The sequence below is a fragment of the Haliotis rufescens genome, unplaced genomic scaffold (assembly GCF_023055435.1).
Source record: "Haliotis rufescens isolate VD_foot unplaced genomic scaffold, xgHalRufe1.0.p SCAF_41, whole genome shotgun sequence".
NCBI lineage: Eukaryota > Metazoa > Mollusca > Gastropoda > Lepetellida > Haliotidae > Haliotis > Haliotis rufescens.
Window position 1 is genome coordinate 2227957 of NW_025964124.1, and position 23393 is coordinate 2251349.

At 39.6% G+C, this 23393-nt stretch overlaps 2 protein-coding genes across 2 annotated transcripts; one reads left to right on the forward strand and one right to left on the reverse strand.

The window, feature by feature from the left end:
* Positions 1 to 5499: 5499 nt before the first annotated feature.
* Positions 5500 to 15526, forward strand: LOC124127643 (caldesmon-like). The gene is made up of 8 exons (XM_048382748.1): positions 5500 to 5518; positions 5922 to 5935; positions 6677 to 7930; positions 8980 to 9030; positions 9176 to 9379; positions 11097 to 11219; positions 11336 to 11483; positions 12320 to 15526. The coding sequence occupies exons 1-8, from the start codon at positions 5500 to 5502 to the stop codon at positions 12766 to 12768; spliced, it is 2262 nt and encodes a 753-aa protein (XP_048238705.1). The 3' UTR covers positions 12769 to 15526.
* A 471-nt stretch (positions 15527 to 15997) lies between these two features.
* LOC125372503 (protein AIR1-like) lies at positions 15998 to 16402 on the reverse strand. The gene has a single exon (XM_048382749.1). It carries the CDS (start codon positions 16400 to 16402, stop codon positions 15998 to 16000), a length of 405 nt encoding a protein of 134 aa, XP_048238706.1.
* Between the last annotated feature and the right edge of the window lie 6991 nt (positions 16403 to 23393).

Below are 23393 nucleotides of genomic sequence, written 5' to 3' on the forward strand. Positions count from 1 at the left end.
AATCCAGTGATTAATATCATGAGCATCGATCCAAGCAATTGGGATCGATGACATGCATCAACCAAGTCAGCGAGCCCGTCCACCCGATCCCGTTAGTCGCCTTTTACAACAAGCATAGTCGCCTTTTACGGCAAGCATGGGTTGCTGAAGACCTATTTTAACCCGGAACTTTCACAGGTCTGTAAATTAAGGGACAAACTAGGATATTATAAGGGTAACGCTTTTTTCAGGGTATTATCATTTGCAGAAGCCAGAGGTCTTCCATGAACTCTCATGATGCCGAGTTTTTTTTCCTGACGCACAATTTCCTAAGATCTGAAAAGTAAATGTTGTGCGACAATTGCGCTCACGCGGCACCGGATCTATCTATGTGTCGCAGCTGAGTTTGAAATACACGTGATGTTACAGGCGTCGCATTTCGGGCATACGTGAAACGTGATTTTGTAAACACTATCCAACATGTCCGAAAGTTCACTTCGGCAATCGTGTTTGCGTATTTTCAACAACATTCTAAACGATTCTAGGGTTATCGGCAACGTTTTGGAATCATCATTGGTGATTTGATAAAAGACAGATACCTGTGATCACTAATATGTTGCTTTTTAAATTCATTTCTCCGAGTAAATATCAGAAATTAAGATTTCAAAACATGCCGTAAATAACGATGTGTATGGTGGTTTAGTAGTGTCTAAAAAATGGCAACATTTACGATGTACCTACTTTTCAGAGGTCATTTTCAGCAATTTTGCTTTACCTAAAATGACAGTGGACGATACAACATAACAAAGAATGTCCCACAGAATCCAAAACTGTGAAGTGTATTTGTGTGCGTGTAGTATGATGAATTTTATTCGACTTCAAAGTGAGGGTTGAATAGGAGGGACAAACATATCCCTCTAGCATTCAAAGGGTTAACTGCCCGACGAAGGAGAGCAGTTGAAAAGACCGAGGGCTTCTGCAAATGATAATGTTTTGAAACATAGCGTTACCGTTATTATAGCTAAAATGGATGGAATTTGTTATAAAAAAAAGAAACAATAATATCGGTTTTAACCCCCTGGATGCCAGAGGGACATATATGTCCCTCCTCTACAACCCTCGCTTTGAAGTCGAATAAAATTAAAAATACATCAGCCACTAAAATACACTTCACAGTTTTGAATAAGGTGGGACATTTCCTGTTCTGTGATATCATCCACTGGGATTTTAGGCCAAGCACAAGTACTGAAAATGACCTCTGAAAATAAGGTACATCTTAAAAATCGCCATTTTTTAAACATTGCTAATTCACCACTCACGGCGTTGTTTACAGCATGTTTTGAAATCTAAATTTCGGATATTTACTCGGAGAAATGAATTTCAAAAATAGAATATAAGTAATCACGGGTATCTGTCTTTTATGAAATCACCAATGATCATTCCAAAACGTCTCCGATAACCCTACAATCGTTTCGAATGTTTTAGAAAATGCGCAAACACGAAACCGATGTGAACTTTCCGCCATAATGGATAGTGTTTACAAAATCACGTTTCAGGTACACCGGTTTTGAGGCGCCTGTAACATCACGTATATTTCAAACGTAGCTGCGATACATACATCCTTGAATTCCTCATACATTTTAGAACCAAATGACCAATGGTCTTTGTAACCAATACAAAGTGCCTAGATGAAATCAAGCAAAACAAATTAGGTGTGAAAACGAACGCTGTGCTCGAAAAACTGTACTTGTTTGAAATGTAAACAAAGCAAAATTCAGATTTTACACAGTGTAGCATTTTCTCCTATTTTGAGCTATCCATTCGTCTATTTGTTCAAGATATTGGCTCAACATTTTCAGAATATGCATGGAAAGAGAATCGTAGGAAGAATTAGGGAATTTAAAATAGATACATTGCAATGATTTGATATTTTCTACAGAAATTGTCAAAGTTATCGTTCTGTGTGACGCAATGACTGACGCAAAATCACGCACAACGACAACGGTATTTGTCGGAATTTCTGACTATTTCCGTTGGTTTCAATGAAAAATATTACAACAAATAACAGTACATAGATTGTCAGAATGTTTCTGATTTCTTACATGTCACATTTATGTATATACGATCCCTGAATCAACGAAACCCCCCTCGCAAAATCCCGCCTGTTGATGACAGTGAACAGGCCATTTTGTAAGAGTCGGTCACCGGTAGTGATGTCATACGTCAACATTGTTGTACATATTTGGTAATTTCTTTGAGGTGAAGGTCCTTGAATGAGAGTGCACACTATCATTGTATCACGCTGTTTACAGTTTCAGTTATTATGTAGATTTTGCATTTTTTCCCACAATTAATTTCACTTTGGATATTTGTCAATGTTCAAAATGATATCATACGTATATATAGGCCACACCATGTATGAACGAACCTTTGATAATCTGTTTGTTTGAACATTGTTTACATAAGAATTATGTATAGGTTTATAGTGTCAAATACGATATTTCTTTTCTTTTGTTTGTTTTGTTGTTTCCTTTGGACAAGTGTTACAAGATGAAGTGTAAATGTAACTGCAGCATGTACGTATTTCTTAGGATGTGTAATAGTCAATATTATAAGTTCATATAACCAATGTCCATGAATAGCCGTTTCATTTTATTTTATAACTAAAACTGAATATATTACTTTCACAAAATGGATAATATGTTTCGTTAAAATATATGCACACATTTCTCAATTGAATCGTTTTTTTTTATGTCGTTTGATATACAGATCAGTGATATCTAATGATTCGCCAGGTGCCCGTTTGTAACAAACAATTTACGAATTATTCCTCTCGTTTTGCATAATATAATCAATGGGTTCATTCTTTTTTTCAATATTGTGAACACAGGATATGAAACTGTTTACTTTATTTCTCCAGAAATTGTAAAAACTATAAAAAATAAAACCCATGCCAGGTACACCGTTTGTTCAACCTTATACGATTAGATTCTATACCAATAGAGCTTTCTTCGCATCTTTGATTGTGTAATTCTGAGACAAGATGAAGAGAAATGATAACATAATAATGAACAAATATATGTCCAATATTGAATATAATGTTGGTTGTTTTGAAATATTCTTTTGGGTATTAGTAAACTGATACCAAACAGGTGCGTGTCTTGTCCAATTAAGATACACAATAAACTATCTAATTGTTAACATATTCAAGACATTATTTACTTGGTGAAAGCAGTCATTTTATGTTGTGTCGAAAAGCGTCAAATTCCGTTTTACACATCGAGATTTTCCATACCATGAACGAAAATTATGGCAGATATGTATTAATCAAAATACCAGTGTCGTCTTTCTCCGACATTATCAAAGACATAATACCAGCCATGACGTCAAAAGGAATGCTGTTATTTTGGGGGTATTTCATTACATTTGATGATAAGGCTAGTGCTCCATTAATAAAGGTCCAACATTCGTCAAATTACACTTACACAATCAGGAGAATGTTGGAAACTAAGGACTCAGTTATAGGTTAGATAGGGCCATCCACTTCTTTTTTTATGAAGTACGATTTCATCATTTCTTATGGGTTTTTTTAAAAACTAAACAGTATACAGTTTCAATATGGATATTTGTGTTGGAATAGTTTGGTTCCTCGTGAACAAAACACCACGAAAATAAATTGTCCTTACCCACAGCTAATTCTCACCAATTGACCTGAGTTACAATAAACTAGTGCTAAGCATAGCTGAGTTATGCCCCCTTTTCTTTGTACATGTGTAACCTCTCTGTCGCCTTTTGACGTCATAGAGAAAAATCAGTTTTCGTCATTTAAGGCATGCTATTTTTGGCCTTGAATGTATGTCGTTATACATACGCATATAACTCCATTTGATATATAGTTATGTCGTTCAGATATTAGGCAGTATTTTCTTCGCTCACATTTTCCGTAAAGATTCTAAATAAATAAATTTGTCGCACAGTACTTTTATTGGTGTACGATAAAAAGCGGAGAAATTTACTGTTTTTCACCGCAGAATAGATTCTCGGACAACACTTAGAAGTGTATTTTTTTAAAACCGGCTTAATATTCGCAGTTAAATTTACACCATCAAATAGGAAATTCAATATGCTCCATCCCTGCGTAATTTTATAGCCAGGGGTAGATCCAGTGTCGCGTGAGCGCAATTCTCGCACAACCTTCACTTTTCCAATCTTAGGAAAATGTGCGTCAGAAAAAAAACTCGGCATCCAGAGGGTTAAAACATTTACTGCAATCAACCCGTATGTCACTGACCCACTTTTACAAATATAGTAACGTCATAGAACAAACCAGATGACGTCACTTTTAAACGTGACGTCACTCTCCCTATCCTATGACGTCACCTAACAACGGGCGTGATAATGGCCTGTCGTCAAGCAATATGAGGGCATTATCATACAGTGGCCCGCCTGATAATATGCGGGCTGTTTGATGATAATTCTATCAATTTTAGCTATACAATACTGAACAAAATTAAAAACTTCACAATCCTAAAATTTTAACATTTTGACCAGTTTTCATTGTGGGCCTTTATTGTGTATTTAAACAGTAATGGCCACGTTTTGTCGTCAGATAACACCCGTTTTTGTGTAGGTGAATCGATCAAAATCATGTGCACAGCACTTTAGTGGCAAAAGTGTTTTTTCACGTGCAACTGGTCACGTGGTCATAATACCGCACGTGTATTCAGCCATACTTGTTAGCAGTCATTACCAAAAAATTAAAAACACAAGAAAACAAAAGTTTTTACGGCCATTTGTCATGCCATGCCTTTCAAATGTGCAACGTGAACGTGCCATCGGCATGTTGCAGACGGGAACGTCCGTAGCTGAAGTCGCAAGGACGATGGGATGTCGTCGACGGACTGTTTATGATTTACAGATGCGTCTACAGCAAACGGGTACCACCGCTGATCGCCCTCGGTCAGGTCGACCACGTGTGACGTCACATGCAGAGGGTCGTCAGATTGTCTTACGTCACCTCCGATTTTTGATGGCTACCTCAACCAAAAATGAACTGTTTAGGGGCAGACTGAGTGCGCCATACACGCTTCTGAACTTGTGTGCCATCAGGTTCTAGTGCTTGGGACTTATGATTTAAACTGTTGATGTTATTACCGAATACCGTAGGTGCTTGGAACAAATTATGGTTACCACCGTTAATTAAAATCCTTCTTTGGACATTAATGATTAAAAATTACCTTCTCTGATACATTTGTCCGTTGTATATCATATATGGGATTACTTTTAAAAAATGTGAAGTTTTTAATTTGACTCAGTATATTTCATATTGTAATGATGCGGGTACATATGTGAAGTCACTATGTGCATAACTGAGTTTTACCGTTTTGCTGAAATTGGTAATTTAACATGAGTAAAAATAAAAGCGACAGACTCATTACATTAATCATAAGAATTCTCAACTGAAAGGAGAATCCATCATAATGATCATGATATTGCCTTTTTTCAGCACAGCAATAAGTCATGAGCTTCTTGGGCCTTGGTAAATATGCACATTAAAGTTTCATAATCTGAAGTCATAAGGAGAACAAGGGATATTTGCTACTCTAGATGCTTTTAGATAGCTCAAACTTTGTAAACAATAATATGTGATTCACAACTATCTAATGTCTTCATTATTCCCATTGTGCATTAATCTTACGGTTACCAACCGAAGTATAACTTTAGTTGATAATATTATCATTCTCATTATTGATAAACTAACATTTTGAGTCATTGGTGAATCTTTAGGACTATTGTTAGATAAATGAATATCTCTCACAGTAGTAAAGAACACTCAACACGACTTCTTAATGACAGTTTGGAAAACCAAAACTAAGCCATGCTTACCTCTATCATTTTGTAATGCAGTAAAAGTTAACAAGTTGCATATGGTTCCCTTACAGTTTCTGCTGATAAGGTAAGTAATACTGGAGGTTTCTTTTGAACCCCAACAAATACCATTTTCTAGAAATGAATACACCATGGGCATAACGTGTATCAGCTATAATGCATAACACCAAACGTAATGTGGAGTTGATTACCCACTTTGTTTTAATGTATGCTATTCAGCTCATTTTTGTACTTTTAATGAGCCATTCATAAATGTCAGCATTAATGAAAGGCTTTTGAACGTGAACACTACAAGATTCTGTTTCTTGGCGTTTGATCAATATGAACCCCATACAAAAACAATTAAGATCCCTTACACTAACGTTATTATTTAGACTTGTGATTATATATGTGCATTCCAATAGATGTCTGTTTGTTGTTTTCTTTTGATGTTGTCGGCATTATTCCAGGTTAATCAGAATATTTCAATCAATTCTACACATCTTACAAAAGGCCACAAGTGATCTTTCTATTCAGACCCTAAAACTCCACTGGATTTTCAAACTTCGCAGTAATCAACACTGAGTTACAAAATAATACATTTCTTCCTCATTATCCCTGCGTTCTGTGCATAAAAATTAATAAGGAACCAGTACTACCAACAAACTAAGTTAAAATTATTTAACTTAATGTCAACAAGTAACGCAAGCAAAACACAAAAAATATAAGTCACATATTGGTATTGCGCAGACAATATTAGATTATATGTCATCATGATATTAAGCTGGAATAATGCTTACTAAAGTTGAACATATATGCACAAAAACAGTTAGCAAAGGCAGAAGAATCGTCTAGAGCCGAGAGCAGGCGAGCGGAGGAGGCAAAGGAACGTGCAGCAGAGGAAAGGAGAGATGCTCAAAAAGCAAGGGCAGAAGCAACTGCAAGTACAATAAGAGCTCAGAATGCTGAAGAACAAGCCAGAATGCAGAACCAAAGAGCGAATGAGGAAAGGGGACGTGCAGAACAGGAAAGGAAGGCTGCTGAAAACGCAATGGAAGAAGCAGCTGCAAATGCAAGAACAGCTAAACAAGCTAAAGAACAAGCCCAAAGAGAAAATCAAAGAGCGTATGAGGAGAGGGAACGTGCAGAACAGGAAAGGATGATTGCTGCTAAAGCAAAGGAAGAAGCAGGTGTAAGTGCTGCAAGAGCCAAACAAGCTGAAGAACAAGCCCAAAGAGAAAACCAAAGAGCGAATGAGGAGAGGGAACGTGCAGAACAGGAAAGGATGATTGCTGCTAAAGCAAAGGAAGAAGCAGGTGTAAGTGCTGCAAGAGCCAAACAAGCTGAAGAACAAGCCCAAAGAGAAAACCAAAGAGCGAATGAGGAGAGGGAACGTGCAGAACAGGAAAGGATGGTTGCTGCTAAAGCAAAGGAAGAAGCATCTGCAATTGCAAGAACAGCTGAACAAGCTAAAGAACAAGCCCAAAAAGAAAACCAAAGAGCGAATGAGGAGAGGGAACGTGCAAAACAGGAAAGGATGGTTGCTGCTAAAGCAAAGGAAGAAGCATCTGCAAGTGCAAGAACAGCTGAACAAGCTAAAGAACAAGCCCAAAAAGAAAATCAAAGAGCGAATGAGGAGAGGGAACGTGCAGAACAGGAAAGGATGGCTGCTGAAAACGCAAAGGAAGAAGCAACTGCAAGTGCAAGAACAGCTGAACAAGCTAAACAACAAGCCCAAAAAGAAAACCAAAGAGCGAATGAGGAGAGGGAACGTGCAGAACAGGAAAGGATGGCTGCTGCTAAAGCAAAGAAAGAAGCAGATGTAAGTGCTGCAAGAGCCAAAGAAGCTGAAGAACAAGCCAAAATGGAAATCCAAAAAGCTCTTATAGCACATGAAGATGCAACGGTACAGAGAAAGAGGGCAAAAGAGGCACAAGAACATGCAGATAAAAAGACCAGGCAATTGTCAACTGCAGAAGAACAGTTTGAGAAGATGAGACTATATAAGGAAACTGCTGAGCAAGAAAAGCAACGCCTTGAGAAAGAGAAAGAAGAAAAACAAAGGAAAGATGAAAGTTTAATGGTAAGTAGTGAGTGGCCTTAACAAGAAAGAAGCCAGTTAGGCCGGAGAGAACACAAGGTCATGGCTGCGTCCTTTTGGGATAAATGATTTTCAACATTTGCTAGATAGGAAAACTGTCCAAAAGACAGTACAAGACCATGAAATCATGGTGAAAATGTTGCTTTAGTACAAGCAAATGCTTTCGATGAAATAATGCATGAGAGAGTGTAAATTGTAATTTATGATTTTGCAGTGACTTGGCAGTGACTTACAAGTCTATTGTTACACATGTGGTACAGTAGTTACAATATGCATCTCATTTTGAAACCGTGTATCTTTGTGCCACTGCTGGTCATAAAGTTTCTGCTTTTAACGAAGTGAAAATGGTGCACATGATGGTAAATCATATCATCTGGTGGCTTTGGAAGGTATAGCCTCTCAAATCTATTTGTCCAGGCCTGTTATCTCATACGAACATTCCAACACTGTCTGCCACGAAAATGACGTTGTAAAACATGCAGTACAGTAACAGGTTGCTTGTTTCCAGTGGCATTGGAAGTTTCGGAATCTGTTTTGTTCACAGGCTATAAACTGGATAATTCCTATCACCTAAAGCTATTGTTGGCTGTCATTGGGATCAGTTTATAATGAAGTAAAGTTCTGCGGTAGATAACCTCATTCAGATGTCCTGGGTGGAGAACACAATGTTTGTTTCATATGCACGATGTTTCCCTAGGCACGGATAGTGTTTGTCAGTCTGTGAAAGCAAGTTAATGTTAAAGACGCTGTAGTTGTCTAGAGATTTATTAGTTAAAAATATTATTTTAAGATTAACATGCTGGGTCAATTGAGTGGCACATCTTCCTATAGTAAGTGATGTAAAAGTGAGGGTCCCTAAAGATACTGTCGTCATATCTAAACGGCCAATACTGATAGGATGCATCCAAAACATTCGGGAGACAAGGGAATGGAAGATATGATTACCAACTCTTGAGTTTTTGGTAGACAGCTGACCTTGGCTCCGGTCACTAGACAGCCTAGCCAACCTTATCTTGGTTCTACATTTTCAGCAATTTGCATGGGGACCAAAGAAGACAGAACGAGGAACATGGACATCTCAGGTATCAGTAGATAAATATGATTGTTTAAAATATGAGATAATAAAATCATTAGTAATCAAACTCTTGCACATGTTTGAACTCTCCTTGCTACTTATATGTATTCGATATCTGTATCTTGTACTGCTTTCAATTAAACACTCTGCAGGAGGTTGAACGACTCAGCAAGAAATTTCTTGAACACATGTATGACAAGGAAGGGAAGCTGATTCGTGGAAAGATCCTGATGTTTGGCCCTAGCGGTGCCGGAAAGTCCTCATTCTGCAATGGCCTGAGATCAGCACTGAAGGATTCTGTCGCACCTTCCAACTACTATGCCGTTGGTAATATTGACGATTCACTTACTAGCAGTGTAAGTATTTACCCGGGAACAAATCTGGAATAAGCTGAAACTTGATTTAACAAGAAGCTGTTGTTAATTTCACAGAAACATATGCATACTAAGAAACCTCCTCTGTCTTCATCTATTGTTTTTCGGGTGACTTATTTTCACACACAGGTCTCTGAGGTTCTTAAAGAGAGGATCCACAATGTTCATGATATTTATTTTAACAAACGTCATACTTATCTATACATTCACTGTAGATTTTGAAGCTGCTGAATTAGTTCACTAGAAACATTATAACCTCTTGCATCACTGGAAAGTCATTTCCCCAATCTTTAAAATAATAACCTAAAATACACCCATTAACGTTTTCTTCAAACATTTCCTGATCCTTGAACTGGAACTCATGCACCACCTAGCACTTCGTTAATATGTTAATTCGGACATGTCAGTGCCAAAACCTTTTCTTTGTAAAAAAAATGCTTTTGTTTTGTCCGTTGACTACAAAGATTCCATAAAACTAATATTTGTGTTGCACATTTCTTAAAGAAAATGTTACACGTTCATTTATATCAGGAGAAGTTTGCGTTGCGCGTACAGAATTAACTAGGTGTCAATGCCATTCACAGAAATCCCAGTCATCACCTCATGTTTCATGATAGTTTTGTTCTCTCTTGTGGGGTTCCCCAAGGTCAGTTCTGGGCCCCATTCTTTTCACACTGTACACTAAAGGTTTGGGTCATATCATCTCTAAGCGACTACTGAGCTATCATTGCTACGCCAATGATACGCAACTGATGAAGTCTTTCATGCCATCTGAAACTGAAACAGAGCTTCAAAAAGTCGAAGATTGCATTAGAGCTATCAAGTCGTAGATGATTGAGAACAAACTAAAATTAAACGATAAAAAGACAGAGGCTTTATTGATTGGTAGCCGAACAAATCTTGAGAAAATGAGAGTTAATGAGATTCTTGTTGGTGATTCAAATATGGAATTCTCAAAATCAGTGAAAAATCTTGACGTTTATTTGGACAGTGGACTAACTATGGAACAAAATGTAAGCCATGTCTCAAGGTCCTGCTTCTTTCATCTCTGCAACATTGGAAGACTTCGACATCTACTCACAAAAGAAGCTGCACGCACTTTGGTTAGATCTTTTATTATATCACGGCTTGACTATTGCAACAGTCTCATGAGTAACATCACAAATGATCAACTCCACAGGCTCCAACGTGTACAAAATACAGCAGCACATATCGTCAGGAAGACATCAAAATGGACTTCAGTAACACCTGCTCTTATGTCGCTGCACTGGTTACCACTCAAAGCCAGAATACAATTCAAAATTCTTACCCTGGCCTACATGGAAACAGCCCCATTATACCTCACTGAACTACTGCCTAAATCCAGGTCTCTCTTTTGTAGTTCTCAGAATAACCACCTGTTACAAGTCCCGGAAACCTGTCTCAAAGCCTTTGGTCAGAGATCTTTCGAGTTCTGCGCTTCCTCGTTATGGAACAAACTACCATCTGATCTTAAGCTGTCGCCATCGCTTTCATCCTTTAAGGCTCACCTGAAAACACACCTTTTCACACAACTCTATCAACTCTACTCCCCCTTTCATTAGCATTACTTGCTAAAACTATGTAGTGCCATGAGCACTAACTTGGTGAATGGAAACGGGCGCAGTATAAATGGACTTATTATTATTTCACTGTTCACCCAAACCAGTTTATTTTACAGTTCCATTCTACACAATATGGGGACCACTGGATTATTGACATGCCAGGAATATTTGAATCCAGTGATTTCAAAACGGAGAATATTGAAGCTATTGCATCCGGCAGGGTTCGCTTTGATGCCCAGGTAAGCACTGCACAGTACTATTATCTTAAAGTTTTAGATATGGACAAAATAGAAATTGAAATATACATTTGCAAAATCAACATTCATGACCTACTGATACATTTTTTTGTTTCCAGATTACAAAACGTCTTGATGTGACAGGCAACCTGCAAGAAGCACGAAGGGATGTGTCATGTGTTGTGCTGGTTCTCCATCATGGCATCACTGTGGGTGATGAACTGAAACGTCAGATAGATGCTGTCATACGATTGGGGGGAGATGGCGGTAAGTTAAAACATTGGCACACCCCTCAGGTCCTGAAACAAATAAAACTGCCATGTGTATGTTTGAAACTGTGTGAATTAATTGAACTTAACAGACTTTCAAGGTATTTTTCTCAGTGAATTTGACTGCTGCTGGTGATTTGAATACTTCCAAAATACAACCGAAGAAAGTTTATGGTATATGAATAGGTCATTTATCGTCTCAAAGCGCCTATGTAACAGCATCTTGAGTTGATGGAATAATTCCGACCATATCATAAGCAGGCCTCCATAATTCACCATGAAATTGTGAAGAGACCAGGTGTTCTCGTAAAAGGTGAGCGTGCCTTGGCCCACCAGTGGCACCCATCAGAAACACATGCAATGGCAAGTCACAGTTCAGCCTTGTCCTCATGTCTTGGATGAATATCTCTGTCATGCAGTGTTGTTGAAAGTGTTTTGTCAAGCTGAATCTTTATGCAGGAATCGGAATATGAAACAAGCGAGGCGGTCTCTTTGATCTCCTTTATTTTCACTTCAGGTTATTTAGTGATATCAGATGATAGATAACAATCTCCAACTGTATTCAAAGTCTTTTTTTGTAAATAGTAGAAGAAGAATGTAAAAAAATATGAATATGAAGGACAATATTCAGGATAATCACTTTTAAAATTACTTGTTTTTTCATAAAACAGAATCCATGTATTGAAATGAGGCTATATATCAGGTCAAGGTCACTCCTTTCGAAATGTGTATCCATATACGATAAGTGGGATATGCTTTAGGATGTTTTTTTTACGATTGCTATACTATAGTTGTGTTATTTCGCCTGTACTGATTTAATGTATCTTGTTTCAGCCCTGTCCTACCACCTGGTGCTGACTCACCTGGATGAGTGTGACCCTCAGTTCAAGGACCCAGGAAACATCCACAACCTGTACACTTCCCCTCTAGTACAGGAAGCTGTGAAGAACGTGTCAGAAGATACTGGCATTCCACCATACGCCATCAGTTACGTGAAGAATTATGTGACAGAAACAGACACAGACACCAACACCAAACTGCTTCACCTGAGAGCTCTTGACAGAATCCTCACCTCTGTGGCTGACCAAGTGGAGAAGATGATTGATTTAAAACTTCAGAAGAACATGTATGAGGATGCCCCTGATACTGAGGAGACACAAGCTGTATCTGAAGATAATGCTGAGCCGCTACAAAATGAATCAGTCAGCTGGGCCATCCCAGCGTTGATATCATCTGGGATAGGTTTGGGCGCTGTGATATATATGTTTACAAAGCGATTGTAGGCTGTGATGGGCCCCTCGTATCGTCAGTAAATTCAATTTTATTCACCAAAGACTCAAAACCAATCTTGTGTCTCCAAAAATGAAATAAATAATAAATAGTACAAATCAATGAAGGATAATACCAGAGGCAAAATAAATCAGCATATCCAAAAACTCAAGGCAGTTGTGAATAAACCATTCATCACAATAAAAACTGACGATTTGATTTAGCAAAAGCATCACTGAACTTATAGCTATATGACGGAATTCCTAGCCCGTAAATAGATTTAAGTGATGGTATTAGTATTTCTTTGCTGTGATTCTCAGCATATTTATTGGAGCATGTTTTGGAGCACGAGAAATAAATTCAACCCACAGAGTGAAATCCAAAAATAGGGACACTACTGAACTGCGACTTGCCTTTGCATGTGCGTCTGACTGGTGTCACTGGTGGGGGCTCACCTTTTCATAGTGATTCGTAAACACTTGCTCATGATATAGTCGGACACGTACTATCGGCTGTAGCGGAGATTTCTTATGAGTGGGATAACAATGGTAGGTGTTGACAACAAGGGGATAATGCGGTCTCAACACAATGGACAGAGAACACATAGGTGGAAGCCAATAGGGACATGAAGCCAATAAACAGGATAAGTGATTATTGTTTGATGAGTTGATAGTAGGCGGTTTTCACGTCTACTAAAGGAGTAAAAAAGGAGAAACTTTTCTTGCCAAATCAACTTTTTATTACTCATTTCATTTTTGTCCACACTGTAAAAGAATAGATCTCCAGAGGTTAAACGTGTTTTCAGTACACAACATCCACAACAATAAGTTGTGGATATCAAGATTGATTTATCAATAATGTATTTCACGAATTAGCAATATTCATTGGAAATGACATCAGCTAATATGATTTTGGAAAACTTGACTCAACTGTGGAAGGTTTCATTTTTCAAGCTGATTGTAGAATGCGTTCTGTCAGCATTTCTCTGGCCACGTAACTTTGTCGTTTAAGTCGTTTAAGTCTATCTCTCAAAAATGATCATAAAGTATATATGTGTAGGCATAAAATCTGCACCATTGTGTGACAATAGGACCACCCCATAACAAACCATTATACAGGATTTGCTTTCCATTACCAATCTGGCATCCCTAGAAAGTCCAACTGCTGCAAGCTTCTGCGAAGTGAGGATGAGCAAACTACAACAGTTCTAACATATACACGGAATATGCCTGATTAACACTATTCCAATCAGCATTTTTGTTGAATATGAATTTCTATTCCTAACCCAATGTAATTTACAATACTTAGTGAGTAAGTGAGTGAGTGAGTTAAAATTGAACGTCGCATCGGCATTATTTCAGCCATATAGTGATGAGACCAAGTTAATATATTCACAATTGAGTCATATATGCAAAATTATGTTTAAAAAACATATTTTAGCATAACAACATCATGTTTACGGTTTTAAAACACGGGCTACTGGCCACTAGTAACCAAAGCTAGGCCACCTAGCTGGAGATGATGGGGACTTACTGTAACTTGGCTTCCTGCTTGATACCCCAGCAGGATTTACGTCATCACTTTAGCCACTGGTGGTTTTGCAAAGTGCTAGCCAATATTAAAAGACACTCAACAATGAGTTGGCTTAAAAAAACACTGGTTGATGATAGTTACATCGGTTATGATAGAAGTACGTGTCACACAGGGGGACAATAATTTGACGATACTTTAACCTCCTGGACAGAGTCTTCAATAATAATCAGTTGATAAAAGCATCACACCAAACATTCAAAAGAGGTATTTAATCATTCATATACATATATAAAGTATATCTTAAGTAACTTCAGACGAGATGCCCGCTTACAGGGGAAAAATATTTTGTTTATCTTTGATAATGTGAATCCCTTGCGACTGCAAAGTCCACACAGTCAAGCAAAATTTGGCATCTGTTGGTTTGAAATCCTTGTACAGGATAAGTAGTGGAGAAAATGGTTTGTCAAGAGCTGCTTTAGATGCAGCATCAGCTTTTGAGTTATTATGCCTACATGACTTTGCATGACGATGTCACATTGGCCAGTGGAAAGATCATTATATAGTTCTAAAAAAATAGGGTGATATGATGAAAATGATTTCAGGAGGCACTTTTAGTGCCTGAAGAATCAGAGAAGATGATGAATGTTTTAGATTGTTTTTGATGTTTGAAATGGGTCAAAGCTGTTAAGATAAGTTGTCGGGAGCCTTCAGGCACTTTGTCCTTAAATATAAGAATGTGAGATAAAGAATTTGGCTTCCTCTACTACCTTGAAAGGAGTACCATCTAAAATACATCATACATCCTTGTGGGTTTTATACTTATGACAAAAGTGAATACAGTTTATTTTGGATTTTGAACATTTGAAGTCGTTTTCGAATTTATTTTTATTTTTTTAAGACAGAACTGTAGCTGTGTTTATATTGTATGCATATGCTTACTACGAAAGAAATGTTGAAATCGTCCACAGAAAGTAAACCATCAACGCTAGTGATTAATACTTTAGTGTGACTATTAATTTTGATGCTGAAAAGTGTGGCTCATAGTTCACAACCTTGAGGGACGCCCTTATCTTTATGGAAATGATCAGACAGGGTAGAGCCCACTCGTACTTGAACTTGTTTGTTGTTTGAAAATTGATATATGGACTGAGATAGTTTGCCCCTCAAAAATATCATGTTTCCACATTGTTTCATATGCCTTTTCCAGATCGAAAAAGATTGATACAGTATGTTGTTTGCTGGTTATGGACTTTTTAATAAATGATTCTAAACGCACCAAATGGTCAATGGTACTTCATTTTTTTAGGAAACCACACTGGAGGTTATTGGTCTCCAAGTATCAGACTAAATCGATTGTTGACCATGCGCTCCATGGTTTTACAAATACGGCTAGTTAATGATATGGGACGGTAATTGGATGATTCTGTATGGTCCCGTCCAGGAATAACAACAACATTGTGCCATGAAGGACGGAAATTTCCGGTTGTCCATATTTAATCAAATATAGTAAGTAAAGTTTCCAAACATGAATCGGGAAAGTGTTTCAGGAGCTGATAGCAGATGTTGTCGGCTCCTGCTGCAGTATCACGAGCTTGCCGAAGGGCAGTAAGTAATTCATGGAATGAAAATGTTTTGTTATAACCCTCACTGGAAACGATTGGAAACTGGAAAAACAGTGGAGCAGCATGTCCCATGCATTCGTCACTTTACTCAGGCGCTTTGAAGTGTGCTTTCTTGAGGGGCTTCTGTCCCGTTTTCATTTCCCAAGACTCGGTGTGATGCCTGTATGGAGTTGTGCGATGCATCGACATGCATGGCTACTATGAGATGAAGCACGTGTGTCACTTGTGCCACGGGTGCCACTGGTGTCAACATGGAAGGCGCTGCTGAAGTTTTCTTTCGACTGGGTTCTGGGCAATCTGCAGCGAAATGACCCACAACTTGACAGTTGTAACATGCGCCCTGGGGAGTCTTCTGCTTATCTTGACTGCTTATCTTAGGACAGACATAGTGGCGGTGACCTTGAGTGTGGCACTCGGTACATGTCACTTCAGGGCAGTACAGGTCACTGTGACTGTCGGTCTGGCACTTCATGCAGCTGTATCGAGACGACATGGTTGATTTTATAGAATACAGTGTGAGTGTTGTTTCGCTCTTGTTTAATAGGAAAGGGACTGACACCCTGCTCCCTGAGTGGTTCACCACACAGCACACCGATTGGTTCGTTCCGGCTCCTGGTCTGCACCTCGGTTTTCCAAAACGGACCGACGCTTGTGTTTCTTTTCCATAGGAAATGGATTTTACCATGGGAGAGAAAGCACAACCTCGGTTCGACCAATCAGAGGCCAGCACGGTCCGAGCGCGGCCTCTGATTGGTCCAAAACCCAAGTATCTGATTCGTCAGATTTCGATCTTGTTCTTTTTTTTCTCCATCCTAAAAACAAAGTCAACACCACACTAATGTCTTTTCCAACGTATTAATCCACCGCTCACATGAACCAACACAATACAACAAAAAGTCACAGGACTAGGGGCGTCCCTGTGATTTTTGTGAACATTAGGGTGACCAAGAGGGTGTGAACGTTTGTAAACTTTGGGGAAAAAAGGAAACTTTGTCACTAGGCGTGAACAAGACACTCGACTCTTCTCTTCCGTCTTTCTCTGGACAACAAACGTCTGTATTTTTCGTTCACTTCTCCATCAGGATCAAACACACAAGTATTCGCAGGGGACTTTGACTTGCTTCAGATGTTCTTTCCAGGGTTTGTCTGTGGCTCTCCATTGGCAGAGTGTCACACCGCAGCAATAACAGATAACATGGTCACTTCGTCTTTGATAGAAATAGCCAGCCATGGCCAGGTCATAAGGGGTCTGGGTCATCTGTTTAGGCCACTTTTGAAAAGACCTCAGACATTCTTGAAATGAATCATAGTTAGGATGAGAAGGATGACACAAGGTGTAAGAAGGAGAAGGTCCCTCCAGAATGTCCCTCCAGAGAGTCGCCATGTGTCGTCCAGAAAGAGTGTGTCCTCCATAAAGAGTGGGTCGGGTCACAAGAGCGTTTCCGTGGCGAGGTCCTTTACAAATGATTTGATGAGGGTAATCCAAGCTGAATTTTTCCCTCTCCTTCCCAGGCCGTTGTTCCAGTATCAGTCCTTTGATGGTGTCAATGTTGAGGTGTTGTTGGTTTCTGTAATTCAAGGCATCGCATAGAAGCCATGTTGTACATAAAAAACGCAATTCCCCTCACTACTGGGGTCACGTAGAAGCCATGTTGTGGAAAATTACGTATTTTCCTCCTACTGCTATTGTCACATAGAAGCCATGTTGTGCGCAAGAACGTATTTCCTCCACTACTGGGATCACACAAAAACAATGATGTTCCCAATAACTTACTTTTCTCCACTAGTTGGACAAAAAGAAGCCATTAAAGCAATTCCCTCGACTACTTCTGCATACAGAGGCCATTTGGTGCTCAATAACACACTTCCCTCTATTGCCGCCATCACCCAGAAGCCATGTTGTGCCCAATAACGCAGTTTCCTCAACTACTTGGTTCACACAGAAGCCATGTTGTTCCAAATAACGCAGTTCCCTTCACTACTGGGGTCACGTACAAGCCTTGTGGTGGATAATAACGTAATTGCCCCTACTGTTGCTGTCACGCAGAAGCCATGTTGTACCTAATAACGCAATTCCCTTCACTACTAGGGTCACGTAGAAGTGATGTTGTGAATAATAATAAAATTCCCTTCACTACTGGGGTCAAACAGAAGCCATGTTGTGCCCAATAACGCAATTCCCTTCACCACTAGGGTCACGTAGAAGTGATGTTGTCAATAATAACGCAATTCCCTCCACTACTGGCGTCAAACAGAAGCCATGCTGCGCCCAATAACGCAATTTGCTCAAATGCTGGGTTCACACAGGAGACACGTTGTGGCCAATAAGGCAGTTCCTTTCACTAGAGTGGTCACGTAGGAGCCATGTTGTGGATATCAATGTAGTTGCCTCCACTGCTGCTGTCACACAGAAGCAATGTTGTGCCCAATAATGTAATTCCCTCCAATACTGGGGTCACATAAAAGCCATGATGTAGTGCCCAATATCGGTATTCCCTTCACTACTGGGGTCAGGGGCGGTCGGGTAGCCTAGTGATTAAAGCGTTTGCTCGTCACGCCAAAGAACTGCATTCGATTCCCGACATGGGTACATTGTGTGAAGCCCCCCCCCCCCCCCCCCATGATATTGCTGAAATATTGCTAAAAGCGGCGTAAAACCATCCTCACTCACTATAATGTGGATATGGATAATAATGTAAATCCCTGTCACACAGAAGCTATGTTGTTCCCCAAAACGCAATTCCCTCCACTAATGGGGTCACACACAAGCAATGTCGTGAGCAATTATGCAATTCCCTCCCTGCTGAGTTCACACAGAAGCCATGCTGTGGATAAAAACGCTATTCCCTTCACTACTGGGGTCACGTAGAAGCCATGTTCTGGATAATAATGTAGATCCCTATTCAGGAGACATGTTGTGCCCAATATCGCAATCCCCTCCACAAATGTCACGTTGTGCCCAATAACGCAATTCTCCTGACTACTGGGGTCACACAGAAGCCATGTTTTGCCCAATAACGCAATTCCCTTCTCTACTGGGGTCACGTAGAAGCCATGCTGTGGACATTAATGCAATTCCCTCTATTTTCCTGTAAGCTATTTTGTGCCTAATAACTCAATTACCTAAACTACAGTGGTCACAGAGAAGCTATATGTTGTTCCTGATAACGCAATTCCCCTCCCTTTCTGTGGTCACACAGAAGCCATGTTGAGCCCAATAACGTAATTCCGACTACTGCTTGAGTCACAAAGAAGCCATATTGTTCGCTATAACGCAGATCCCTCCACACCTGGCGTCACACAGAAGCCATGCTGTGCCCAATGATTTAATTTCCTCCATTTCCAATATAGAAATATATTTGGTGCCAAATAACGCAATTCTCCTGCCTTATTTGCAACAACGCGTCTTTAATGAGATGATTGTCACATAACATCTGGTCTTGATATTATGTGAGATGTTATTTGAGACGAGAGAGGCAGGCACTTAATTTAATTTTAATACCTCCAGGAAGCTTCTAGAATATTCCAGGTTACATTTTACTCAAAAAAATCATCCAAATACAGTCTCAAAACACTTCTACTGAATCTCAGCAGAAACAATAAATTACACCGACATTAAACAACCACCACCAACAAGTGGGTGAATAAATCAGAACAAAGCTCGTGCTGTATTGAATAACAGGTGTCCTCGCCCCTGTGACGCTACCCAGCTTGTTGGAGTTCCATTTGAAGTCATCCCGACCTAACTGTTCACACCACCCTGGTTCCTTAGCAACACCACCAACATATCACGTAACAGGTACGGGTGATATAAAAGTTCCAATAGTTCACATGGAAGGTCGTTAGACAATGCACGTATACACACTGGTCCTCCTTGATCAACACGTGATCAAAACATGTCCGTCATTAAGTTTTTTTAATCGATTCTGATAAGCTCGGATCAATTGGTTCATATAACTTTGCTGTTTCGTAGTCATTTGGCTGTACCACCATGGGGTGAATGTGACTAGACTATACACAACTTATAGATGTGGTGGTCAGGCTCGCTGTCCTGGTTGATAAGTCAACCAATTGCGTGGTTTGATTCTCATTGTGTCAACCCATCAATAATATACTGCCACCATATGGCTCGAATGTTGCGTCAAACATCATACAAGCACACAGAAGTACCCTTAGCAACACAAACTCGTTGGGACGTTGACGTGTTGTATTTACATATACTGTAACTTGAGACATTACACAAACTTACTCCGTATGTTCAAACCATGGCTGATTTAACCTTTGCCAATGGTGGGTGTGTGTTCTAGAAAACGCCAGACTCTGTCATCAATTCGTGTCAACATAGATTATATGGTACATTCATTTCACACTTTCACATCCTGTTGTCAAGTTAACAATGCATTACGTGTCAAGGGGTAGACGTCCATGATGTGTTTGGTTGCATTAAATGATATGTGTTCCCAATTTGGGAGCTGCTTAACCGCGGCCTATCATCATCGTGGACAGAAAGGGGGCCAAGCTGAATCATGTACATGTATGTTGGACTGCACGTGTGTATGTAAAGGAGGCAAAGAAGTCGGCCTCTTGTGAAAAATTAGAATGTTGTCAGAAATATGAAACAATATGAAAGTATTTGGAAATATATTTTATGTAGAAATCGAAAGTTTAAACACTATGTGTAATCAATACTTCTATGGTGCGTGTGGATGCGTTTGGGGGTACCAGCAACGATTTGCAATAATGTTGGTCTTCGTCAAGACGATCGGCAGCTGTCCCTGGGAGATTTGACAATATCCAGTGCAGAGGGTTCACCATGTGTGTTAGACACGGTATCTCACTATTTCTCTCATTTCAACCTTCGTGAAAAGGTAAATTCTTTTCTAAAACCAGTTACAGTATGAAGTAGGAATGTTCCATACTCAGCGCAGGTCGTAACGAATATATTATGTTGTTCATTGAAAGGGAATGTTAAATTACAATCTCTCATTATAACACCATACGAAAAACACGTACTTTCGGAATATTGTTGGCGTCTAGATATTTTTTTAAAATTTTACTCACAGAATCATGGTCCTAATACTCATGATCGTGTCTTGTATGTCAGAAGAGTATGAGAACCGATTGTACAGGTGATACACATCTTGTGTGTTCAGGAAATCTAAAAGCCATTTTGCATTGTGGCAAAAACACGTATCATATCATCAATATACCATTAAAGGCGACCTCAATTAGTTTTACATATATACCACATATTACATAGACTTCGACATACTCCTCAAGACAACAGATTACAATTCAAAGCAGACACGTCGGAGTCACATTTTTTAAAAGTAATCCTATATATGATATACAACGGACAAATGTAACAGAGAAAGTAGTTTTTCATCATTAATGTCCCAAAAAGGATTTTAATTATCGGTGGTAACCATAATTTTTCCAAGTACCTACGGTATTCGGTAATAACATCAACAGTTTAAATCATAAGTCCCAAGCACGAGAATCTGATTGCACACAAGTTCAGTAGCGTGTATGTCCACCATGTGCCTTGACAACTGCCACACAACGCCTCAGCATGGTTATCAGCAGCGTTGACAAGAAGCCTGGCACGTGCATTGCCACAGAGAGCACCCCACACCATGACACTTCCGCCTAGAAATCTGTCAACTTCCTGTACACTGGGCGTAACGTTCATGACGGCGCCTCCACACCCTCGTCCTACCATCAGCAAATCGAAGATTAAATCGGGATTCATCACTGAAGACGACTTGATTCCTATTCCTCTGAGTCCATCGTGAATGTCGCTGTGCCAACAATTGACGTTGACGTCTGCGTAATAGAGTCAGAATCGGCCCGCAGTATTGCCGTCGTGGTTGGAGGTGAGCAGTTCTCAGACGGTTTCGAACAGTTTGCGCACTCAGTCTACCCCTCCCTAAACAGTTCCTTTCTGATTGATGTAGCCGTCACAAATCGGTTACGGAGGTGACGTAAGACAATCTGACGATCTCCTGCATGTGACGTCACACGTGGTCGACCTGGCCTAGGGCGATCAGCGGTGGTACCCGTTTGCTGTAGACGCGTCTGTAAATCATAACCAGGCCGTCGACTACAACCCATCGTCCTTGCAACTTCAGCTACGGACCTTCCCGTCTGCAACATGCCGATGGCACGTTCACGTTGCACATTTGAAAGGAGTGGCATGACATATGGCCGTAAAGACTTTTGTTTTCTTGCGTTTTTCTTTTTGTTTGTTAATGATTGCTAACACGTATGGTTGAAACACGTGCGGTATTATGGCAACGTGACCAGTTGCACGTGAAAAAGAACTTTTGCCGTTATAGTGCTTTGCACATGATTTTGAGGATTCACCTGCACAAAATCGGGTGTTATCTGAATACAATACGTGGCCATTACTGTTTAAATACACATAGGGGCCCACAGTGATAACTGGTCAAAATGTTAAAATTTTAGGATTGTGAAGTTTCTAATTTCGTTCAGTATATGTCATAGTTCGGCAGTATATTCTTGTGCAAACCAATCGGCCGAGCTTCTTCGAAAAAGACCCTGAACGAGGAGTGTAAGAACGCAGTAACACGTGTGCTATATATATTCAATGAGTCATTCTTCAATGTGATCACCAAAGAGATCATTTGATGTTGTTGAATGTGCCTGACAAAAGCTTGACCCCGCGATTTCTGCACTGAAATTAGGTTCCCTAACTGTTACCCCTGTATTACATGAACTGAGTGTCTTTCAGTGAGTTTACAGCATACAATGTGTTGTTTGAACGGTACAAACATATTATGATGTGAACCAACAGATGTTATGCTTCATGCGGTTATTTCAATCTTTTCTTCAGTTTTTCCGATTGATTACTGCATGCATATATTACTGCATCAAACTAGAAACTTAGAGAAATAGAGATTAATACATGTCTCTCAGCCGCATGTATCCCATATAATCCCACAAATACACTTTACACACCCATTCCTAACAGCCAGATGCATGTATCCATATAATCCCAAAAATACACACTTTTCCCACCCATTCCTACCAGCTAGATGCATGTATCCCATATAATCCCACATATACACTTTACCCACCCATTCCTAACAGCCAGATGCAAGTATCCTATATAATCCCACATATACACTTTACCCACCCATCCCTAACAGCCAGATGCAAGTATCCTATATAATCCCACATATACACTTTGCCCACCCATTCCTATCAGCCAGATGCATGTATCCATATAATCCCACATATATACTTTACCTACCAATTCCTAACAGCCAGATGCATGTATCTTATATAATCCCACATACACATTTTGCCCACCCATTCCTAACAGCAGGATGCATGTATCCAATATAATACCAAACATATGCTTTATCCAGCAATTCCTAACAGCCAGCTGCACGTATGCCATATAATCCCACATATACACTTTGCCCACCAATTCCTAACAGCCAGTTGCATGTATCCTA